Source organism: Lingula anatina, chromosome 10, assembly GCF_051362555.1.
Source record: "Lingula anatina isolate TDL-2025a chromosome 10, LinAna3.0, whole genome shotgun sequence".
Classification (NCBI taxonomy): Eukaryota; Metazoa; Brachiopoda; class Lingulata; order Lingulida; family Lingulidae; genus Lingula; species Lingula anatina.
Window position 1 is genome coordinate 16,133,114 of NC_141776.1, and position 20,035 is coordinate 16,153,148.

General features: G+C 39.5%; 2 protein-coding genes across 3 annotated transcripts; both read right to left on the reverse strand.

Annotated features, from left to right (window-relative positions):
- Nucleotides 1-65: 65 nt before the first annotated feature.
- On the reverse strand, nt 66-6,467 carry LOC106177421 (uncharacterized). Its single transcript, XM_013560186.3, has 5 exons — nt 6,249-6,467; nt 5,409-5,553; nt 4,966-5,086; nt 3,534-3,549; nt 66-2,949 (listed from the first exon to the last, which is right to left on the reverse strand). The coding sequence occupies exons 1-5, from the start codon at nt 6,310-6,312 to the stop codon at nt 419-421; spliced, it is 2,877 nt and encodes a 958-aa protein (XP_013415640.2). The 5' UTR covers nt 6,313-6,467; the 3' UTR covers nt 66-418.
- Nucleotides 6,468-8,061: 1,594 nt separating this feature from the next.
- Nucleotides 8,062-18,752, reverse strand: LOC106177447 (matrilin-1-like). Of its 2 annotated transcripts, none has more exons than XM_086997553.1 (9): nt 18,596-18,752; nt 18,302-18,348; nt 17,711-17,747; nt 16,053-16,310; nt 15,293-15,498; nt 13,563-13,707; nt 12,929-13,164; nt 12,340-12,529; nt 8,062-9,750 (listed from the first exon to the last, which is right to left on the reverse strand). In XM_086997553.1, the coding sequence occupies exons 2-9, from the start codon at nt 18,329-18,331 to the stop codon at nt 9,617-9,619; spliced, it is 1,236 nt and encodes a 411-aa protein (XP_086853679.1). In that variant the 5' UTR covers nt 18,332-18,348; nt 18,596-18,752; the 3' UTR covers nt 8,062-9,616. The 2 variants fall into 2 exon arrangements, with proteins under 2 accessions (XP_086853679.1, XP_086853678.1); XM_086997552.1 differs by having other exon boundaries at nt 18,532-18,720.
- Between the last annotated feature and the right edge of the window lie 1,283 nt (nt 18,753-20,035).

A 20,035-nucleotide genomic window follows, 5' to 3' on the forward strand; every position in this document is an offset into this window, starting at 1 on the left:
AGCTCTGATTGGAAAAACAGCTTGATTGGGTTATTTTATCTGAAATTATGCACTTTTTTTGTGAAATTTTTATTTTTCACATCTTTGTGTGTAACTTCAAAAATTCCATGGGACTGAAGCTCAGTTTTATTTACTTTTTCTAAATGCCCATGTTATATATTGTACAAAATAAAAAAAACAGTGGTAATAAGGCTCTTAAATGTGATGAAATATTGTATCAAAATTGACAAATCACTATATTGTGCAGGAGCATAATTTTTCAGCTACTATGCAGATGTACACTTAACAGCTTTGTTGCCTTAATTTTTTTACTTGTGATGAAAAACACCTTCCAGAACACATCAAAAGAGAATTCCACTTGTGATAGTGCATGTATACCATATTGCTTGTATTTCCATTCATGTCTGTTCAAAGTCATTCAGCCTTTTCTCCGTGCTGTGGTTGTGGTTATGGTTGTGGTGGTCGTCACTTCTTCTGCCACCAGTGGTTCTTCCATTGCCACCAGTGGTTCTTCCATTGCCACAAGTGGTTCTTCCATTGCCACCACTGGTGCTGGGGTTGTTGTGGTCGTCACTTCTTCTGCGTCCAGTGGTTCTTCCATTGCCACCAGTGGTTCTTCCATTGCCACCACTGGTGCTGGGGTTGTTGTGGTCGTCACTTCTTCTGCCTCCAGTGGTTCTTCCATTGCCACCAGTGGTTCTCCCATTGCCAACACTGGTGCTGGGGTTGTTGTGGTTGTAACTTCTTCTGCCTCCAGTGGTTCTTCCATTGCCACCAGTGGTTCTTCCATTGCAACCACTGGTGCCTGGGTTGTTGTGGTCGTCACTTCTTCAGCCTCCAGTGGTTCTTCCATTGCCACCAGTGGTTCTTCCATTGCCACAAGTGGTTCTTCCATTGCCACCACTGGTGCTGGGGTTGTTGTGGTTGTAACTTCTTCTGCCTCCAGTGGTTCTTCCATTGCCACCAGTGGTTCTTCCATTGCAACCACTGGTGCCTGGGTTGTTGTGGTCGTCACTTCTTCTGCCACCAGTGGTTCTTCCATTGCCACCAGTGGTTCTTCCATTGCCACAAGTGGTTCTTCCATTGCCACCACTGGTGCTGGGGTTGTTGTGGTCGTCACTTCTTCTGCGTCCAGTGGTTCTTCCATTGCCACCAGTGGTTCTTCCATTGCCACCACTGGTGCTGGGGTTGTTGTGGTCGTCACTTCTTCTGCCTCCAGTGGTTCTTCCATTGCCACCAGTGGTTCTCCCATTGCCAACACTGGTGCTGGGGTTGTTGTGGTTGTCACTTCTTCTGCCTCCAGTGGTTCTTCCATTGCCACCAGTGGTTCTCCCATTGCCAACACTGGTGCTGGGGTTGTTGTGGTTGTAATTTCTTCTGCCTCCAGTGGTTCTTCCATTGCTACCAGTGGTTCTTCCATTGCAACCACTGGTGCTGGGGTTGCTGTGGTTGTCACTTCTTCAGCCTCCAGTGGTTCTTCCATTGCCACCAGTGGTTCTTCCATTGCCAACACTGGTGCTGGTGTTGTTGTGGTTGTCACTTCTTCTGCCTCCAGTGGTTCTTCCATTGCCACCAGTGGTTCTTCCATTGCAACCACTGGTGCTTGGGTTGTTGTGGTCGTCACTTCTTCAGCCTCCAGTGGTTCTTCCATTGCCACAAGTGGTTCTTCCATTGCCACCAGTGGTTCTTCCATTGCAACCACTGGTGCCTGGGTTGTTGTGGTTGTCACTTCTTCAGCCTCCAGTGGTTCTTCCATTGCCACCAGTGGTTCTTCCATTGCCAACACTGGTGCTGGGGTTGTTGTGGTTGTAACTTCTTCTGCCTCCAGTGGTTCTTCCATTGCCACCAGTGGTTCTTCCATTGCAACCACTGGTGCTTGGGTTGTTGTGGTCGTCACTTCTTCAGCCTCCAGTGGTTCTTCCATTGCCACAAGTGGTTCTTCCACTGCCACCACTGGTGCTGGGGTTGTTGTGGTTGTAACTTCTTCTGCTTCCAGTGGTTCTTCCATTGCCACCAGTGGTTCTTCCATTGCCACCACTGGTGCTGGGGTTGTTGTGGTCGTTACTTCTTCTGCCTCCAGTGGTTCTTCCATTGCCACCAGTGGTTCTTCCATTGCAACCACTGGTGCCTGGGTTGTTGTGGTTGTCACTTCTTCAGCCTCCATTGGTTCTTCCATTGCCACCAGTGGTTCTTCCATTGCCACCACTGGTGCTGGGGTTGTTGTGGTTGTAACTTCTTCTGCCTCCAGTGGTTCTTCCATTGCCACCAGTGGTTCTTCCATTGCAACCACTGGTGCCTGGGTTGTTGTGGTTGTCACTTCTTCAGCCTCCAGTGGTTCTTCCATTGCCACCAGTGGTTCTTCCATTGCCAACACTGGTGCTGGGGTTGTTGTGGTTGTCACTTCTTCTGCCTCCAGTGGTTCTTCCATTGCCACCAGTGGTTCTTCCATTGCAACCACTGGTGCCTGGGTTGTTGTGGTTGTCACTTCTTCAGCCTCCAGTGGTTCTTCCATTGCCACCAGTGGTTCTTCCATTGCCACAAGTGGTTCTTCCATTGCCACCACTGGTGCTGGGGTTGTTGTGGTTGTAACTTCTTCTGCTTCCAGTGGTTCTTCCATTGCCACCAGTGGTTCTTCCATTGCCACCACTGGTGCTGGGGTTGTTGTGGTCGTTACTTCTTCTGCCTCCAGTGGTTCTTCCATTGCCACCAGTGGTTCTTCCATTGCAACCACTGGTGCTGGGGTTGTTGTGGTCGTCACTTCTTCTGCTTCCAGTGGTGCTTCCATTGCCACCAGTGGTTCTTCCATTGCCACCACTGGTGCTGGTGTTGTTGTGGTTGTCACTTCTTCTGCTTCCAGTGGTTCTTCCATTGCCACCAGTGGTTCTTCCATTGCCACCACTGGTGCTGGGGTTGTTGTGGTCTTCTTACTTGCAGTAGTCATTAATACATCTGAAAGAAATGATTTGTTTAAAAGATTAAATTTGATTAAAAGAAATGATTCAGTAAGTCTACCAGGATATGATTTAGGACAGGTGATAATATACTGAATTATGCTAAAAGGTAAACAATATTCCATGGGAGTAAACTTAATGAGAACGTGATAATTTTGATAAAGCTCACCTCTAATAATAGTTTAAGTTTTTTAAATAATTTAGTTGATAAGTTCAATACCAGTCACTCTGAAGGGGAAACATTTTTTTAGCATTCATGATCAGTAATAATTCATATAATACTGGGACCGACCCAACTAGCACGATGTTTCTATCTATGTCTACAAATTTTGCAAAATTATTTATCTTTCCCAAATCAGACCTTAATACATAAACATACATATAAGAAGGTAAGATCGACAGTTCCTTAGTTATCAATATCCAATCATTGAATTAAAAATGGTATAAAACATTTACTACAAGTGCAAGGAAAAGTTGAACAATAATTCGTGGGAAGGAGAAAATGGCTTTTTCGAGGAAAATTCATTTTGGCGGATAAATCCAGTATGGAACTGAACATAAAGACAATGTTTTGCAACTCACCCTGGCTGCATGGCGGCTGAAAGTGAACAAAACAAAATGTCATTATATGGACCATTCCACAAATGGTGAACATTTAAGTTACATCGGTAGGGCGCAGATTTTTTGTAATATCTGCATTACTGTTATATATGTATATCTTTGTAATTAATGTTATAGATTTTCCATTTTGCAGGGCACTATAGTGTTAAACAGCCCAAACACATTCATTCTAAGGCTTGTAAGGCCACACTTTTTTATTTTTATGGATGACATCCTCTGGGGACCCCAAAGTCGGTGCGAGCGGGCGAAAAAAAAAAAAAACAGTCCAAAAAAAAAAAAAAAACTGCTTAAGAAAAGTTATGTTTTCAGTACGCAGCTGGAAACACTAATTTACCACAGAAACACGTATCAAACTAACAACATGTCTTTATCCATGCTACCAAAATATTAAAGCATTGTGAATAGGGCCTACTTCGTAGAAAGGTAAAAAGTCATGAATATATATGCTGCATATTACCAAATCTATTTAAGGTTATTTCATGCATTCTGTTGGTATAGCAATCAATAAAACAAATATCAAATAAACAGCGTGTCTTTATTTGTACTCTCAGAAAATTAAAGCATTGTAAACACTTCACAGAATTGTTAAAAAAAAATGAAGCAAAGATAGGCCTATGCTTCCTACTACTAAGGTAATTTCGGTCGATGCCATTTTGTCTACTTCGACTCACACGTAGCAGCCAACTATCGGGTGGCCTGTCCGATCTTCAGTCCACCAAATACCACGACGCTCTTGTCGACCCTTTTTTCGCTACAAAAAAAAAAAACCTTGTATGTGCTGCTTCGGACAGAATGTCACTGAAATTCTCCGGGCGATGATCGCTGGCCGGGGCCAGCCTTTCGTATAATTGTAAAAGGGTGATATCTTCATGTCCAATATCAATGGCAAAGCAATCCAAAACGACGGCCCCCGTTCTCTTTATGACTTTAATTGTCGTGTATTTTGAAATTAATGCTAGAGATGAATTTGACGGCAAAGCGGCCATATTTCCACGTGGTGATAATACGCATGCGCAGAAAGCTCATTTTCCGCACTCGGAACTACTCGGATATCTCCGCAGTCGACAATGACAGCATGGAGCTTGCGGAATTAGCCGAGGATTGCCGATTGCATTTTCCGGCAAATTCAATAACGACGTTTGCGACAACCGACTTCCTTGGGGGGGGAGGGGGGGATTTTTTTTTTTTTTTGGAGAACGGACGAAAATCGGTGCGCGCGCAGGATGTCATCCATAAAATTAAAAAAGTGTGGCCTAATATTAAAAGAACTTTCACAGGGCAAAGAAATATGGCTCGTATGGGTGAATTATTTTACTGACTTTCGAAGTTTACACAGCTTAAGGCAACGCCCTTACGGCGTTAAGCGCCACCCCACCCCCCTCCCCATCCTTACCTGTTCAGACTTGGGAACATACAGATTCCATCCTTGGCGCTCCTCGATCATATCCGCGCCAGGAAGGACGGAGTAAAGGACGCACTCCTTCCTTGAGGGAAAATAGCTCACAGAGAGACAGCTGAAAAAAAAAATAAATAAATAAATAAAATAACAAAATTACATGCAAGAAGATCGTCATTGTTCTCAGTACTATTACGTCTTGTATGGCGTTCAATCTCGTGTTCAGTTTTAAGACCGGGATTTATATATTCTTAACATACCAGACTCCTGGCACGCACTGTTCACAGTTTCCCAGTCACATCCGTCTAAATTGTTCTAATTAATATACAGATTCATTTTTATTTAGCATAAGCATATATGTTATGAGATCTCCCCAACCACCTTAGAAAAAAAATTAAGAAAAGCGCACAATACGCAGCTTAAATACCGATGATACCTACCCGTCGTTGAGCAAGCAGAATCCCAAACAGTGGACAAGTTTCCGTCCGGTGGTGGTTCCTAGGGGCTGTGCGGTAGACCACGTGTTTGGTGTCATCTGGAATAACCCCGTGCTGTGGGACGGACATCGTTTTATCAGGGCGGAATCTGGAATTAAACAGAGAGATGGTGATATGAACAATGTACTTTTATAGCACGCTGTATGCTACGTATGAACCTATGCGTCAATTTTTATTTCTTATTGAATACAAATAATAAATAAAAGATGAGCTTTAATAATAATAATAATAATAATAATAATAATAATAATAATAATGCAAACGATTGGTTGAAGTTTGCAAATTAAATATATGAGTGCAAAATTTAAATAAAGAGCAAATCTGGCTCTAAACAAGGCGCACATTTTCTGTCTTCAATTTTCTTTAATTAAATCTATATATAGTCTCGCCTCCAAATTGATTATTTGAAAATTGTAAGCAAAAGATAATGTTGTTGATATAACCGTTCGTTGAAAGTGTAGTTCAATCAAAAATCTTTTTCATAAAAATGCAAATGTTAAATATTACATTTTTTACTCTATTTTCCTTTTACAAACCGTCCATTTTCAAAACATCTTTTTTTATGCATAAATCCAACATACATTTACATGCAGTGTGATTCAAAAACCAACCTGCAACCTAATTGGAGGACAACCTTGATAGAAAAATCAACAGATTTAAAATCAACTTGATAATCTTGCCGCTCAGAACAAAACTCACCAATAATTCACCGTCACCTTCTTAACGACCACATAAAAAACAAGGAATTGTTAAAAACATTACTTTCAATGTTTGTATACGCACCTGAGGTTTCAAAGTTCCAAATATGTATGACGAAAATCAGAAGAAACCAAACTTTAGACATCATTTTCCCTTCGATTGTTTTGTGACTCAGATCATCCCTGTGAAGCACCTGTACGATGACTGACCTGATGTAACATGGCGGCCTGCCTCTTGGCTATATTGATTGACAGATGGCACAGTTCGGTTGAAAGGCACACGATATAGGCCTCCTTTTTGGAACAAAAAAAAAAAAATAATAATAATAAAATGTTCCTGGTAACTTCAACATTTTTCAAATTATTAACCAACACAGTTGATCAAAGCATTACTTATAAACACGCTTAGAGTATGGGTTATGATTTTTTTGAAAAACTGGTACTTTTTCAATATACAGATAGAGGTATGTCGCGCAAGGTGTGATTTTAAATATTACGCCAACAGAATTGGCAGAGGGACAAAGGGACACGGTCTTCGTCTATTGCTATATACTTCCTTGGTTTCAATCTTTAATTTTTTTGTCTTGCTTTCCCCGCCCATAGCAAAATCTCGGAGCCACCATTGAATGCGGGGGCCACCCACATACACCCTGCTCATAGGGGAATCAGAGTGGGTAATGAAACAGGCTACCGCGATCAATTTTCTCAGTGGCCCTTGGAAAACATTAGCACGAGACGGGTTTCTTTTTTATTTAAACAATTTCCTTAATGTCACCGTCACGGCCATTGATTTTTTTGTTCTGAGCTACAAAGATCAAAGGCAAGTGGCAAATATCTTAAAGCAAGAGAATAAACCAAATCTTAAGGAAGATGTCTGAGTGCATAAATAATGCATATGACAAATACGCACACTGTCTTTTTGTTATGCCAGTATTATTTAATGACAATCAAATGCTTTTTGTCAGCTGGGAAACAGAAAAATGAACATCTAATGAAAAACTAATATACATATTCTGCAGATTTTAATCCATGGCCACTTATTGCTTCTTCAGATTGACCAGTATAATATTGAAAGGGTTTGGTATGGGACTGCGGTCTAGCACCTCACTTTCCAAGACTTGGTTTATCTGAACCTGTCGAAGAACTATGGTGAGAAAAAGCACCTGTGAGCATCTCTCAAAATACGCCTTGTCGCCGGTAATATCAGTCAATACGACAGCTTTGTGTTTTAACGTCTTTGTGCATAAATAAGTGATGGCGCTCTGTGTTTTCCGAATTCAGAAAAGACTGGCTGTTTTATTCCCCCAATAACAGAAAGACGTATTTTTGCACGGAATACACACAAACCTAAAATATATAATGCATCAACAAACAAATACGTGTTTTTATTAAAGGGGGTGAATTCAGGATTCATATTTCACCTGGAAAGTTTTTTATCTCTCTGGTGGTGTGCGTCATTACTAGTCGAAAATCAGTTGTTCATGCCTTTCACAAAAAAAAAAAAAAAAAAAAAAAAAAAATCGGAATTGCGTGTGTGTGTGTACAAATGTGTGTGGGTGCGGATTACGTGTACTGGTCACCTACTTTTTACCATAGACCAGTTTGGGCGATGACGTCATTTCTGAAATTTTGCACAAAAATTCTTGTTAGTACAGAAAATTGCATAGAATAAGGCAGAGGGTAACACGTGGCCAATGTCTATTGGACACTGGAAAATGGCCGGAATATGTTTCACGTGTGTGCGAAGGTCTTATAACTATAGAGAGTTATCTATATCCGAAATGATCGATCATGTATATGAAGCATTTAGTACTGCAGATATTGAACATAATCTACCCATCACTGAGAGAGGGGTGTTGCTAATTAACCGGTGCAATTAAAGTGTGGGAACACGACCGCAAATTCGAACCATTTATTTTGCTATCTTGAAAACGTACAGTATTTACTTACATGTACACGTACTATGTACCAGTAATAATTGCAAATGAAAAATAATATTCGAAAAATGCGTATTTTATTTTACAGACGAGAAACATAATCTTAACAACAGTCTAAAAAAATAAAAAATATTAATTATTACTCTGGGCATTCCAGTGTGACAGGAATGGTTGTCCGCTAGAAACCGTAGTCAGCTCCCCATTACTTTGTACAGGTGACATTCCTCCAATGTACTAACCGCAATACTCCGACCAACCCTAACCTGTACTAATCATATGGAATCCCGTATTCCTATTCCTAGGACTACCATTTCTGCAACACCGGTGGATCAGAGAAAATCGACCAAGCTGAAAACCCCAAAAATATGTTTGTCAAAAAATTCCAAAGTTGGAGGACAGCTGAAGACATTGACAAAACATTACGGTCAGGATCCAACTAATAGGAACGAAAGTTGACCTTTTCTCATTAATAAGTGTACTTTTTTAATTGGAAACCCCACTTTTTACAGTACATCATTCTCTACTGATACTGAAAAGAACCTCGTAAGATATGAAATCTGCAATATTTAATTGTGCTTTACTGAGATTAAGATAATATATTCTGTACAGCAAAGTTTATACCAGTACGTAGAAAACGCTGGACCAGATATAGCAAGTCACAGCGTTTTTGTCAGAAAATTATATTATGTTCCTTCATCACCCTTAGTATTGCAATTGTTCCTTCATCACCCTTAGTATTGCAATTTACTGCAAACTGGCTTGCCTCTGTCTCATTATTTCCACAGCATAGACAATGCATGATGTAGAGGCTGGTTTTCCGTAAACATAGAAGTTCGGGGTGCTTCCAAAACATGCGCATTCCCGACTGAATGGAGATATGTACAATGAAGGCATGTATTGCAGGGTTTTACCAATATATTCCGAGTACAATAGACACCACACACCTCATCGCCTCTTAACTTAAGTTCTTTTATTTCGAGTAAATCTTATGGATGGAATCTTTTCTTTGGCACTTTCTTGAAACTTGCTCCTATATGAGCATTGCCTAACTTGATCTTCGCGTAGCCTGAATAAATTGCCAATAGTAAAACGTCCAAGTTATGAGGTGTGCACTGCATATATCACATTAATATCACATCCGAAGTTTATACCCTGCTGTCGAACCGTATGTTAAATAGATAGCCGTTGTGTTATGGCGCTCAGATGTTATGTGTAACATGCCAAGCTTTGGTGATTACTCTTGCGTTAACGTGATATTCTGGCAAACGCTGTGCGGCTTCTTAAAGGAGATCGAATAGCGTGAGGGCGAATTTACATTTCCTAAAACATCAAAGAGCCTGTTTTTAGATATATTACACGCGCTTAGAGAGCGCAGCCGCTTTACATCCGTTTTCAGTTGGCATGTGCTATTTTTGTCACATGCAATGAAGTAGGCGTGTCCTATTCTCGACACGTTTAAGTGGTGGGCGTGTCCTTCTCGCGTCACGTCGTAGGTTGTACTGGCGCGTCCAATGTCTCAGCAAAGTAGGTCAAACAGCTTAAAATGGACACTGGGTACTGTGCAGTAATTATCCACCATGGTCACGTGTTGCCGAGGAGGAGTACTGGCGATTCTTTCCAGTTCGGCGTATGTTATGTTTCTCCCGACACCTATAATAACAAAAAGAAATGAAATCAGATATTGCTTGATAACGTTTTCCCCTATATTTTATCTCTCCTTTTTATAGTATTGTGTGCAAGCATTTGTCTGAAAATCAATGAGACTTCGTACAATACTTGGTTCCCTGCTTGCCTTATTTCTATAACGGAAAAGGTGAACAGATGTTTGAAGAAATAAATCAAAGAGTGATGGAATTAATGGATTGATGAATAAACGAATGAACAATAAACTGGATGGACACATCAATGCATGAATATTAAAAAAAAGAAGGAAAAAACGTGAGCAGTTCCATGAATTTACAACTTCCATGCCACACCAACAGACTTCCCTCCCAAGACACCCACATAAAGAAACACAAGGGCTGTCTTTTTAAAAATCTATAAACAAACTGCTAAACGCGGCATGATTTGATGCTAAAAAAGTGGACATAATTGATTTATTATTATTGTACTGTGGTGAATCTAAAAGTATTAAGGTTGGGTTTCCCGAAGTGCAGGTTAACTAGACTATTAAAAAAGCTTGGCGACCACAAACAAGCGGCACTAAACCTCAGAGTAACGCGGTTACGGACGAGAGGGGCCTATGACTGTGCTAGTTGGGATAGCCGAAGTGTCTCGATCACAGCGTGTTTGACAGCTTCGTGGGCTATTATGACACTGAATTACAGACACTTTGGTTAAAGGTCGTTAGGAAAGGGAAGCACGTCTAATTTAACATCCCACCACGCTTATAGAGTAGTTAGAACACGCCGACTGCTTCTTCTTGTCACCCTTGTTAGAGGAATTAGATTGATGAGGGGGCGGCTCTCGTAAAGGCTCTGTCACACCTAGCGTAAAATGATACGTATGAATATCGTATGTGAAATCGATTATATGAAATCGCCCTTTTTCTTGAGTCTCAAAAACGAACATATAAGCAGTTATTTATTTATTTATTTGTTAAGGTCCGCCTTGCGTTCAGCTTAGACCCTCCAAAGCCCCAAGCTTTTAAAGATTATCCTTTCATATTGAACGCTATACTAATAATAATACTATTAAACGTAGCGACAAAACATTGACTTGTACGAGTGAGTGAAACATGGCAGGATCAACATGAATGGCTGGTTACGCTGGAATAATACTTTTTATTAGTAAAGAGTAAAATCTCCCACAACCTTAAAAATTGGCTCGAATCTGTTTATCGGACTGTTTATCGGATAAGTAATAAAATATGTTTTCTTTTACCTCACGATCAGACCAATAACAGGATGAAATATCCTGTTGCCAAAAAAACGCGTATTCTATTACGGATTAATCACGATCACCCTTGAAGTAAGCCGAGCTGTGAAATCTGCTGCCTAACTAGAAGATAAATGGCGTTATTGCGTAACCAAGATCTAACGTATTGATTTCATTCTCTTCAATAACATAAATCAGTTTGTATGTTTACTTTCGAAGCGCGCTGTTCGTTCCAGTGAAACTAGAAAAATTAAGAAAATTAATGATGTTGTTGTTTCAAAATCGCTTTCAGTGCACCTGTTATCAGCAGTCGCCAGGGATTAACGTTTACTTAAAGTATCCTTAAAATCGGCCCAACGAATATAAAACAATCGGTGCATAGGGAGCCATAATATTGCGCAACTGCGCCAAGAAAGTCAGCAGATTAATTTGCCCTCGTAACACAGACCAGAAAATAACGTGCTCTGACAGCGCAAGGTTCGCTGCCTAAAGTGAGTAAACTTGGGCCGATGGTAATCAAGTGGAAATAACCGCAGGTTTGAGGAAAACAGGAAACATTTCGATTAAACGGCTATTATTAGTGCTACCCGTGGACCGACAAAACCGTTTGTCCTAATAGAGCTGGTAACTGAGAGACACACGCGCTAAAACAGCACTGAGGATTAAGACGTAACAGAAAGTGCCACAATCAAGTTGCAAATGAAGGTTAAAATTGACAATGAAAAAGGAAACGCACCTGTCTAGTAACATATGACTATGGTACATAATAAGAATTACAGCTACATATACTATTGCTTACAAAAAAAAACAAAAAACAAAAAACTTTTATTACTTCTTACTTAAGCCGAATCAAAACAATTACAGCCTTGTGGGTTGGATAAGTAGGCCCTATTGTCATTGAAATGGGGCTGCTTAGTAGGCTATTTGAATCGCGCAATTATATAAAAATAAAAACAGGAAACAAGGGAAAAAACGTGATTATAATGAAAAAGAACCCTGCACTTCACGAAGAACGTACCCTGAACTTCAAAACGTAGTACAATTTGTATGTCAAAGAAAGCGATAAACGCCAATTTATTTGGACGCGTGCTTTGCAACAGTGAAACTAAGACGAGATTCCAAATTTAAAGTAAAAATAAAGCCATTTATTCTAACCCAACAGTGCCCCCACTGCTTTAATTTTGACCCCCCCCCCCTCCCCCCCGAGAGAGAGGCTAGCTTCCGTCCGGAGTTTGAAAGCCAGTTTGAAGTGGTCGAGTACATACTGTATTCGCACATTCAAGGATCACAGAAAGATAGAATCACATTTTTACGCCAGATACACATATGACTGACTGCAAATCATCACAAGCATTATCTTACCAACGACGAATATTTCTATCCCGGCTTTCCTTGCTTCCATGGCGGCCCTCTCCGCGTCGTCCGGTTCCTGTAGCTCTGAGTCCACCAGGACCACGCCCAGGTGTCTGGCGTCCGGCCTTGAGCCGTGCTCTGGAGTGAACGTCGTACTGACCATCGTTCGTATTAGGTCTGCTGTGCTGGGTAAAGTGTTCTTTTGAAACAAAGATAATGCATAAATTATTGATTATTCTTGGTCTAACTATTCACATGTGCCTATGATATCATTTTAAAGGCATTGAGTAAACGTTTAGTTGCTGGTTTAATTTTTCACAGATTTCTTCATCTTGCTTACTTATATCCGTTTTCTTTTTCCTAAGACTGAGTATTTAAATTGGCAAAAAAAAAAAAAAAAAAAAAAATACTCTAAGCTGCTTTCCAGTTTTTGTAATTTTTCCACCATCACGGAACAAACTCTTTCCGTAAGCAAGATGTATATTCGTATTACCGTACTCTGAAAGAAACTGTTTCAGTTGTATGAACGTTAGGCAAGTACGTACCCAGTACATGTAGCGTTTTGCATTAAGTGATACATGTAACAATCAGCCCATACCTCGATACGATCAAAATGCCCCAGTACTTCATCCTTCGTCTCATAGTCCATAAACTTGAAGCCGGGAGCGAAGCAGAATTCCGGCAACATGGACATGAGAATACCGTCCGGGCCGACCTTCACCCTTCTGGCCAGGTTGTTCACGAGACGCGTGACCTTGGGGGCCAGCCCGTCCTCCCGGATAGCACGAGAACCCAGGGCGAACGCGATGTCGGCTTTGGGATCATTTTCACATTCTAAAATAAGAACATATTAATAAACGACAAACAAACATAGGAAGATCTTTCTGGAATTTATCAGTAATATTTACGTTTAAACATAGACCAAGTCTGTAGCCTGTACTTGTATCATTATTTTCAGTTACGCCATTCTGTATAAATCGTAGTAAATTTGGCAAAAGAACAAGACATTACATATAAAGTATTTTGCTTAAGTAAAATGAATATATTCCGACATCAAGGGTATGATGTTTCACAATCATGATGTGTGCGAGTGCGTTTGTGTAATCAACGACTCTAATATTACCAATTCCGTATATAAAGTGCATACAATAAGTGGCCCAGAGGCCCAAATAACTAGGAACAAGCACTTTATATTACTCTCTAAAACGGGCACTACAACAAATCAACCTTACTTTGAATAGTTGTTGGGTCCCGTGTCCTCTGTCTACAGATCAGCGACGCTAGTGCCCTGTCCACCCCGGCCAGTTCGTAAACACTGTTGACCACGAGTGACCGCTTGGGGTCAATGGAAACGGCGTTCAACTCTGTTTTCGTGATCTGAAATTATCGAACCATATAGCTGAGTCTTTTGTTTTATCGGTATTTGGTATTCTATTTTTCTATAAGAGCCCCTGTGAATCGAGGTGTGAATCCGCCAGAGGGACTTTCATTTTCGGGTTTCTCGGATATGTGAGTGGGGGTCGGTGGGCAGAGAGTCAACTCTCTACGTAAGCTTAACCCTTACCAAAATCTAACATTCCAAGTATTTTAAAGTATTTAATCTGTGGAGTCCTCTATGCACGGTTTCAAAGGGGTATGACGGGGGGGGGGGGGGGGGGGGGGAGGTAGGGGGTAGGGGGGAATAGGGATGGGGGGGGGTTGTATTCATCATCTCTGTGGATGTTACCCTCATCTAGCTTCAACTTCGTTAAATCTGACATTGCAAGGTTGACATACCTAATCTAAATTCAATTACTAAAATTATTATTGAGTGCACTACATCTATATTGTGCTCTCTAAGTCACATCCACTTTAGTGGTATTTAATTGCAAGTTATTCTTTAAGTGGAGACTCGTTGGTTTGTTCTGATAACCAGTCCGTCGTATATACACGTGTACAGTCTCGAATTTAACTTCAAAGTTATACTAAGTGCAAACCTTGGGAAAGCCTTTGAGGAAAACAGCAAATGGAAAAAATACAACAATGGCAGGAAGGAATAAAAATGTTATCTTGGAAATCGTATCAAATTGGGAGGCATTAAATAACAAAGAGGAGGGAAACTGCAAGATATGTTGAACCATGGTCTTCAAGAAAAAAAAAATGAAATTACGTCACCGGAAAAGTCACAAAAAGTTTTATGACCTCTCTTTTTCTAATAGAGATCGTTTCGGCTGCCGCAGAAATTGCTCAAACCTCTTTACCGGGTCGATAAGGCTACACGTTATTCGCATACCACTTGTGAATGTTAAATCAAAATGACGGAGAAACGTGTGATTTCCATTTAAATGACTGAATCAAAAGGTTTGTGAGTGTATATTGACAAAACACATGTTCTAAACACCCGGTAGCATATAACCAAGCTTATTGGAAGTTTAAACAGAGTTTTTTTACTGGTTGGTTCTTGGAATACCGTATAATTAAACTAGCCTTTTGCAGTCTAGTTCGCGATATGTAATTTGCAAAATGTTTAGTATGTGACGGAAATGTATGTACTAAAGGATTCTTTCACCCTCAAAGGAAGTTTTACGTGTTTGCACTAAGTGGTATGTCCCATATTCTTTTTTGTACTTGCTCAAAGGTTGAAGATTAAATAAATAAATGAAATAAGATAAAATAAAATAGGGCCATATAATCGATTGGATATATAAATAAATAATATATACATAAGTAAACAAACAAACAAACTCGCAAATAAATAAATAAATATGACAAACCAATTATATTTTTACTGTAGAGGAGGTGAATTTCTGGTAGAACATTTAAGAAAATGGCCTATCCAATACTTTATATACTCTTTTGGAAACATCTTTTATTTAAAGACTGTAAACAGCCCCCGCCCTCCTCTCCATGCTAAAGTTTTTTTTTTTTTCATTTTTTAACAAGAGAAAAGCATAAAGCATACACACAAAAGAGACAAACCAACCTTTTTACCAATCCCTATGGCATAAGTGGTGATTCCAGACTGCTCCAGAAAACTGCCCTCTAGCGTGGCCCCTAGAGGCCAGGCAGGCGTGTTCCCCGTGATGAAAATCACCACCAGGGGGTTCTCCCCAAGACGAGACCCACGGTCAACCGTGAACAAATCTTTTCTGGCCTGGCGAAGTGCGACGTGTGACCATGTGATACGACCTTGATTTTATCGAATAAAATCACTTTATTATTGTAAATCATCCGGATAATGTATTATCTAATTTCAAGAACTTTTATTAGTCAACATTTAATCAAATAAAATCACAGTCTAAGGGTGCAATTGATAAAAGTTTGTATTTTTACAGGGTAAGCGACCACTTAATCTTAATATTGGACGTCGTTTCTTCACTCAGAGGTCATTCAGTACACTTCATACTTAACAACTGCTGAGTTACTACAACACATACTTAAGGTGACTCTGACCGCAACACGCGCGTTATACACATCAGCACTTTTTGTAAAGAATAACCTGCATGCTTCAACACTCACGTGGCCTTGTGGTTTTTATAGTTAATTTTGTGTTAAGTGTTCAGTAAATAAAAGAATATAAAAAGGGACCTTATGTTTTATAAATAAATAAATAAATAAATAAATAAATAAATAAATAAATAAATAAATAAGATGATAATAATAATAAAAAAGGCCACAAGAACCCTACGCAAACTACTGAAACCAAACTACCTGGAACATGCAAGACCTGGCAAGACCTTTACCTTTATCCTGATGCACAGCAAAGTCAATGGCGAGCATCATATTCTCACGATCCTCAAAGGTGTCCAGGTAGAAGACGGCTTTGGAGTCGTAAGAACCTCCAGACAGCACCAGACCCACCTTGACCCCATAGTTACTGTCCACGGCGAAGTTGTTGATGATGTTCTTGATGAACTGTTTTTCCCTGAGGAATTCGATTGGTGTCAGCGGCGTGGTGACGTCCAACACAAAGACTAAGTCGATAGCTCTGTTACATGTAACTGATAGAGAAAAAACGATTTAGAATAGATCTATCATTATATTGTCATTTTTTGTGGGAGATGATTAAAAATGCCCTTTTATGCTAATATTGGCCTGGTAATGGCTTCTTTTGAAATAAAAAAGTTTCAGGTGGTATTTATGTTATAAAGATTGCTTTAATACTATTTTATTTCATCGAACATAAGTAAGTGAATATATATATAGCATAAAACGTTACAAAAGGTTGCAATAAAGCCTTTTTAACAGACGATATTTGAACTTATATACTGCAGATACTTTAGACATGTTTACAGTTGGGGTATATTACTCTCTTCACTCATTACAGCTATATATTCTGTTCTTCTAAGTCACGTTGCACACCATACGTGTATTTGGGTTATATACTTCGCTGCTTTTCAAAAGTCGAGTTTCACAAAGAGCCTTCTGTGTTATGCGATCCGATGGAATGCGTTTAAAAGAACATTATCTTTCAGTTAGTAGATCATTTTCCTTGTAAAATTAACCTTTGTATTGTACCTAAGCCCCATCAGTCCATTCTTGTTAAAATGAACTCGTTCCCCTTTAATTATCCAGTGCGTTGTTTTTTTACGTGCAACCGCAGTTACGTCAAAACGCATCAATGCCCTCATTTAACTGGATAAATACACGATTAAGTTAAAAACCCCAAAAGAAATAATGTCTTGATTTTTCAACCAGACTATCCATTTAAATCAGGAGATATCTAGAATTACAAAAATAAGCAGCAGGGTGAGTGTTTTTTATGTAGGTTCAGTTGATGAAATTTCTATTATTCTCTATAAATTACACTGTATTTATTGGTTCTTTAAATCAAATAATACATATCTTTTTATTGCTTTGAATTAAAAAAAATCAAACTGGCAAGGATTGGTATCTTGATAAGAAAGCAAGCTGTTTGTTTCACCTCACCAAAAAAAGAAATAAAATAAAGCTCAAATTCCGAGAATACTTCACCAGATTTAGGGTCGTCTTCGATACTCAGTAGGGCTTGTTCAATTTATATTTAATCGTTTTTGCAGCATTCCTGTTCTATTCAGTTCAGGCTGAGACTGAATATGTGTTATTTAATTTGCAGAAAACTCTAAAGATTCAGCTTCACACCAATGATCACAGAGTACAATGCCTATTTTTCTATAAAGATTAACTATTCAGCATCTTGAAGACGGCATTCTTGTAAAATATCAGTAAACTGTAATGTTATACTTATTTTTTACTATATTTTGTAAAGTGACGATGAAGATGAAGAGCCCCACCCTACGGGCTTAGAGAGTTACCTACTATATTTTTCCCATGTTTTTGTACAGTATTTTTTTAAATTACAAACAAAGGTTCAAAGTAGAGCGAGGAAGTACAATCCAATCTAATCTAACCCAATACTTACTGGCTGCCTGCACCCCTTGTAAGCTAGCCATGTAAACCTAAATAGAAAACAAATCAATTGCAATTAAACAAACCCGGTTTATCTAAGTATTGATTGAAGCTGCCTGAGGTAAAAAAACCCCGCTGTGTTTAAGATATTGCTAATAATAATAAACACCTGCATACTTAATGAGTATGGTAATAACTCCATCTTTTCAACGAGCGGAAATTTTGAATTTTATTTTTCAAGTCATAATTGCATTCCTATTGAGTGGAAGCAACGAAATTTAAAAAAGGGCTACTCTATTGAGATCAAGTCATTACCGATATAAGATTTTGTTCATTTTGGAAATTTGGAAAAGAGATAAGATTTTTAATTGCAGGCTTATTCCTTCCAATATCGGTTGAGAGAGATCTTTGCAACAATTGTATTCATAAAGAACAGAGTTAAGTAGAACTAGATCCATGATATCAGTAAGTAATAAATCATCTATGAAGCCTAAAATAATCAATCGTTCAAAATAGAAAATCCGAGGCGGATATATAACGGCATAATGCTACACAAAGCTTATCTGTATGGAAAATATGAAAATGGAAATGAAACATGGCTTACCTGCATGAGAAACAATGGCAACACTAGCATTTTGGAATTATTCCTTTCTGAAACAGAACAAATATTCGTGTGAAGTTATCACAAGACAGTCCATCTGCCACAACGTTCAGATTTGACGACGAAGACCAAATTTTTGATATTAGCAAGAGTAGGAAAAAACAATCGCACTTGAAGAGCCTAAGCGAATACCAGAACCAGCTGGCTTCTCTAAACGTTTCCTTGCTAAGTACCTATTTAACGTTATGAAGCAGAAATCTCCGATCTGATCTTGAAGCTGTCAGATCGTATTTTCACCTCGGTTGGCTGCTTGTTACTGAGTAGTGCCACGACAGTGAACTGTGCTGAGACGTTTCCCTCACGTTTTTCAGGAGTAATACTACCACAGTCAATTCTCCGACAACGGCAAGAAATTTATACTCTGAGAACGTGAAGGCATGCTGGACAGGTGTCCCCATCTTCCGGCGCTAGGGGGCTCCCGCGTCGATTTGTGACAAATGGGGCAAGGAAAAAAGGTGTCAAAAATCCGAAAATTCTTGGTTTATTGGTCATGGCGAACTGCGCCTTGAAATTGGGCGCTTACCACATGGTTAGATGCGTTATTAGTGCGCGGTATTTCCTTGTCAGATCAAGCCAAGTGCTTCGCGTGAGAGAACATAGTTTAGATTTATTGTGATATTTTTTGCCAATTGCGAATTTGTTTAGTAAAATTGCGAAGTCAGGAATTCGACGGCTTATTTTCATGCGTGTTTGTGTCCATGGGTATATAGTTATTATGCATGAGTGGCTATTGGGATTTCTGTTTATTAAGCGATTGACACATGCATTCATTTCAGTTTCCATTTCAATTCTGAGTCTATCGACTGCATTATAATTATTTGGTTTTAATATTTTATATAAATATGACTTTCATTTTTATCTCTTAGCTTTATTCTTCTTCCTTTAAAAAAAACACCACTATCAAAGTACTGATAAACGAACGCATTCAAGTCTAAGAAAGATCATCAGGTATTTTTGTCCTTCTTTTTACCCTATTTAAAATTTTTTATCTGACCAGAAGAAAATCCACAAACAATCGAAGACATCGTACATTTCAGTCCAGGTAACACATTTGGGCTTTGATCTGGGAGGGATTAGAGTAAGTGACCCTGTGACTATGTGACTTTCTTGTCGGTGTCCCGGTGGTGGACATGAGACCCTCTGTCTTTCTGTACTGACCGGCCCGACCTGCGGTTTAACCCCGCCAGGCTATTACTTGACCTTACTACTTGCCCCATAAACTAGACGGCTGGTAAAGCGTTTGCCCAATTAGCACAACCAGCGTCTCCGCTACGCTTATTTCCATTTCATCGTCCACAAAGTGAGAAACGTTCACGTGGGGGCCCCGCCATGATTGACGAGTCAGATGCAAACCGTCGTCTGCTCACTTCTATCATGTATGCAGGAACTCAATGCAGAATATATCCCAAGAAGTTAATGGAGAAAACATGTTTTGATGATGGAATATTTAGTGTGCTGTTTTTGTTTGCAAAGAAAGCTAAGAATGGATGCAAACGGAGGTCAGGAAGAGTCTTTGAGGAAAGGCAAGAGAAAAAAGTGACAGGGAAATGTGCATTGAGCAAGCAAAACATTTCCAAATCGGTCTCGCTTTCGTCAGAAAATGCCTGTTTTAAGTAGAAGTTTAGTATTTGGAGAACAAATATGAAAAACTTGAGATAATTGTGGCATTTGTTTTAA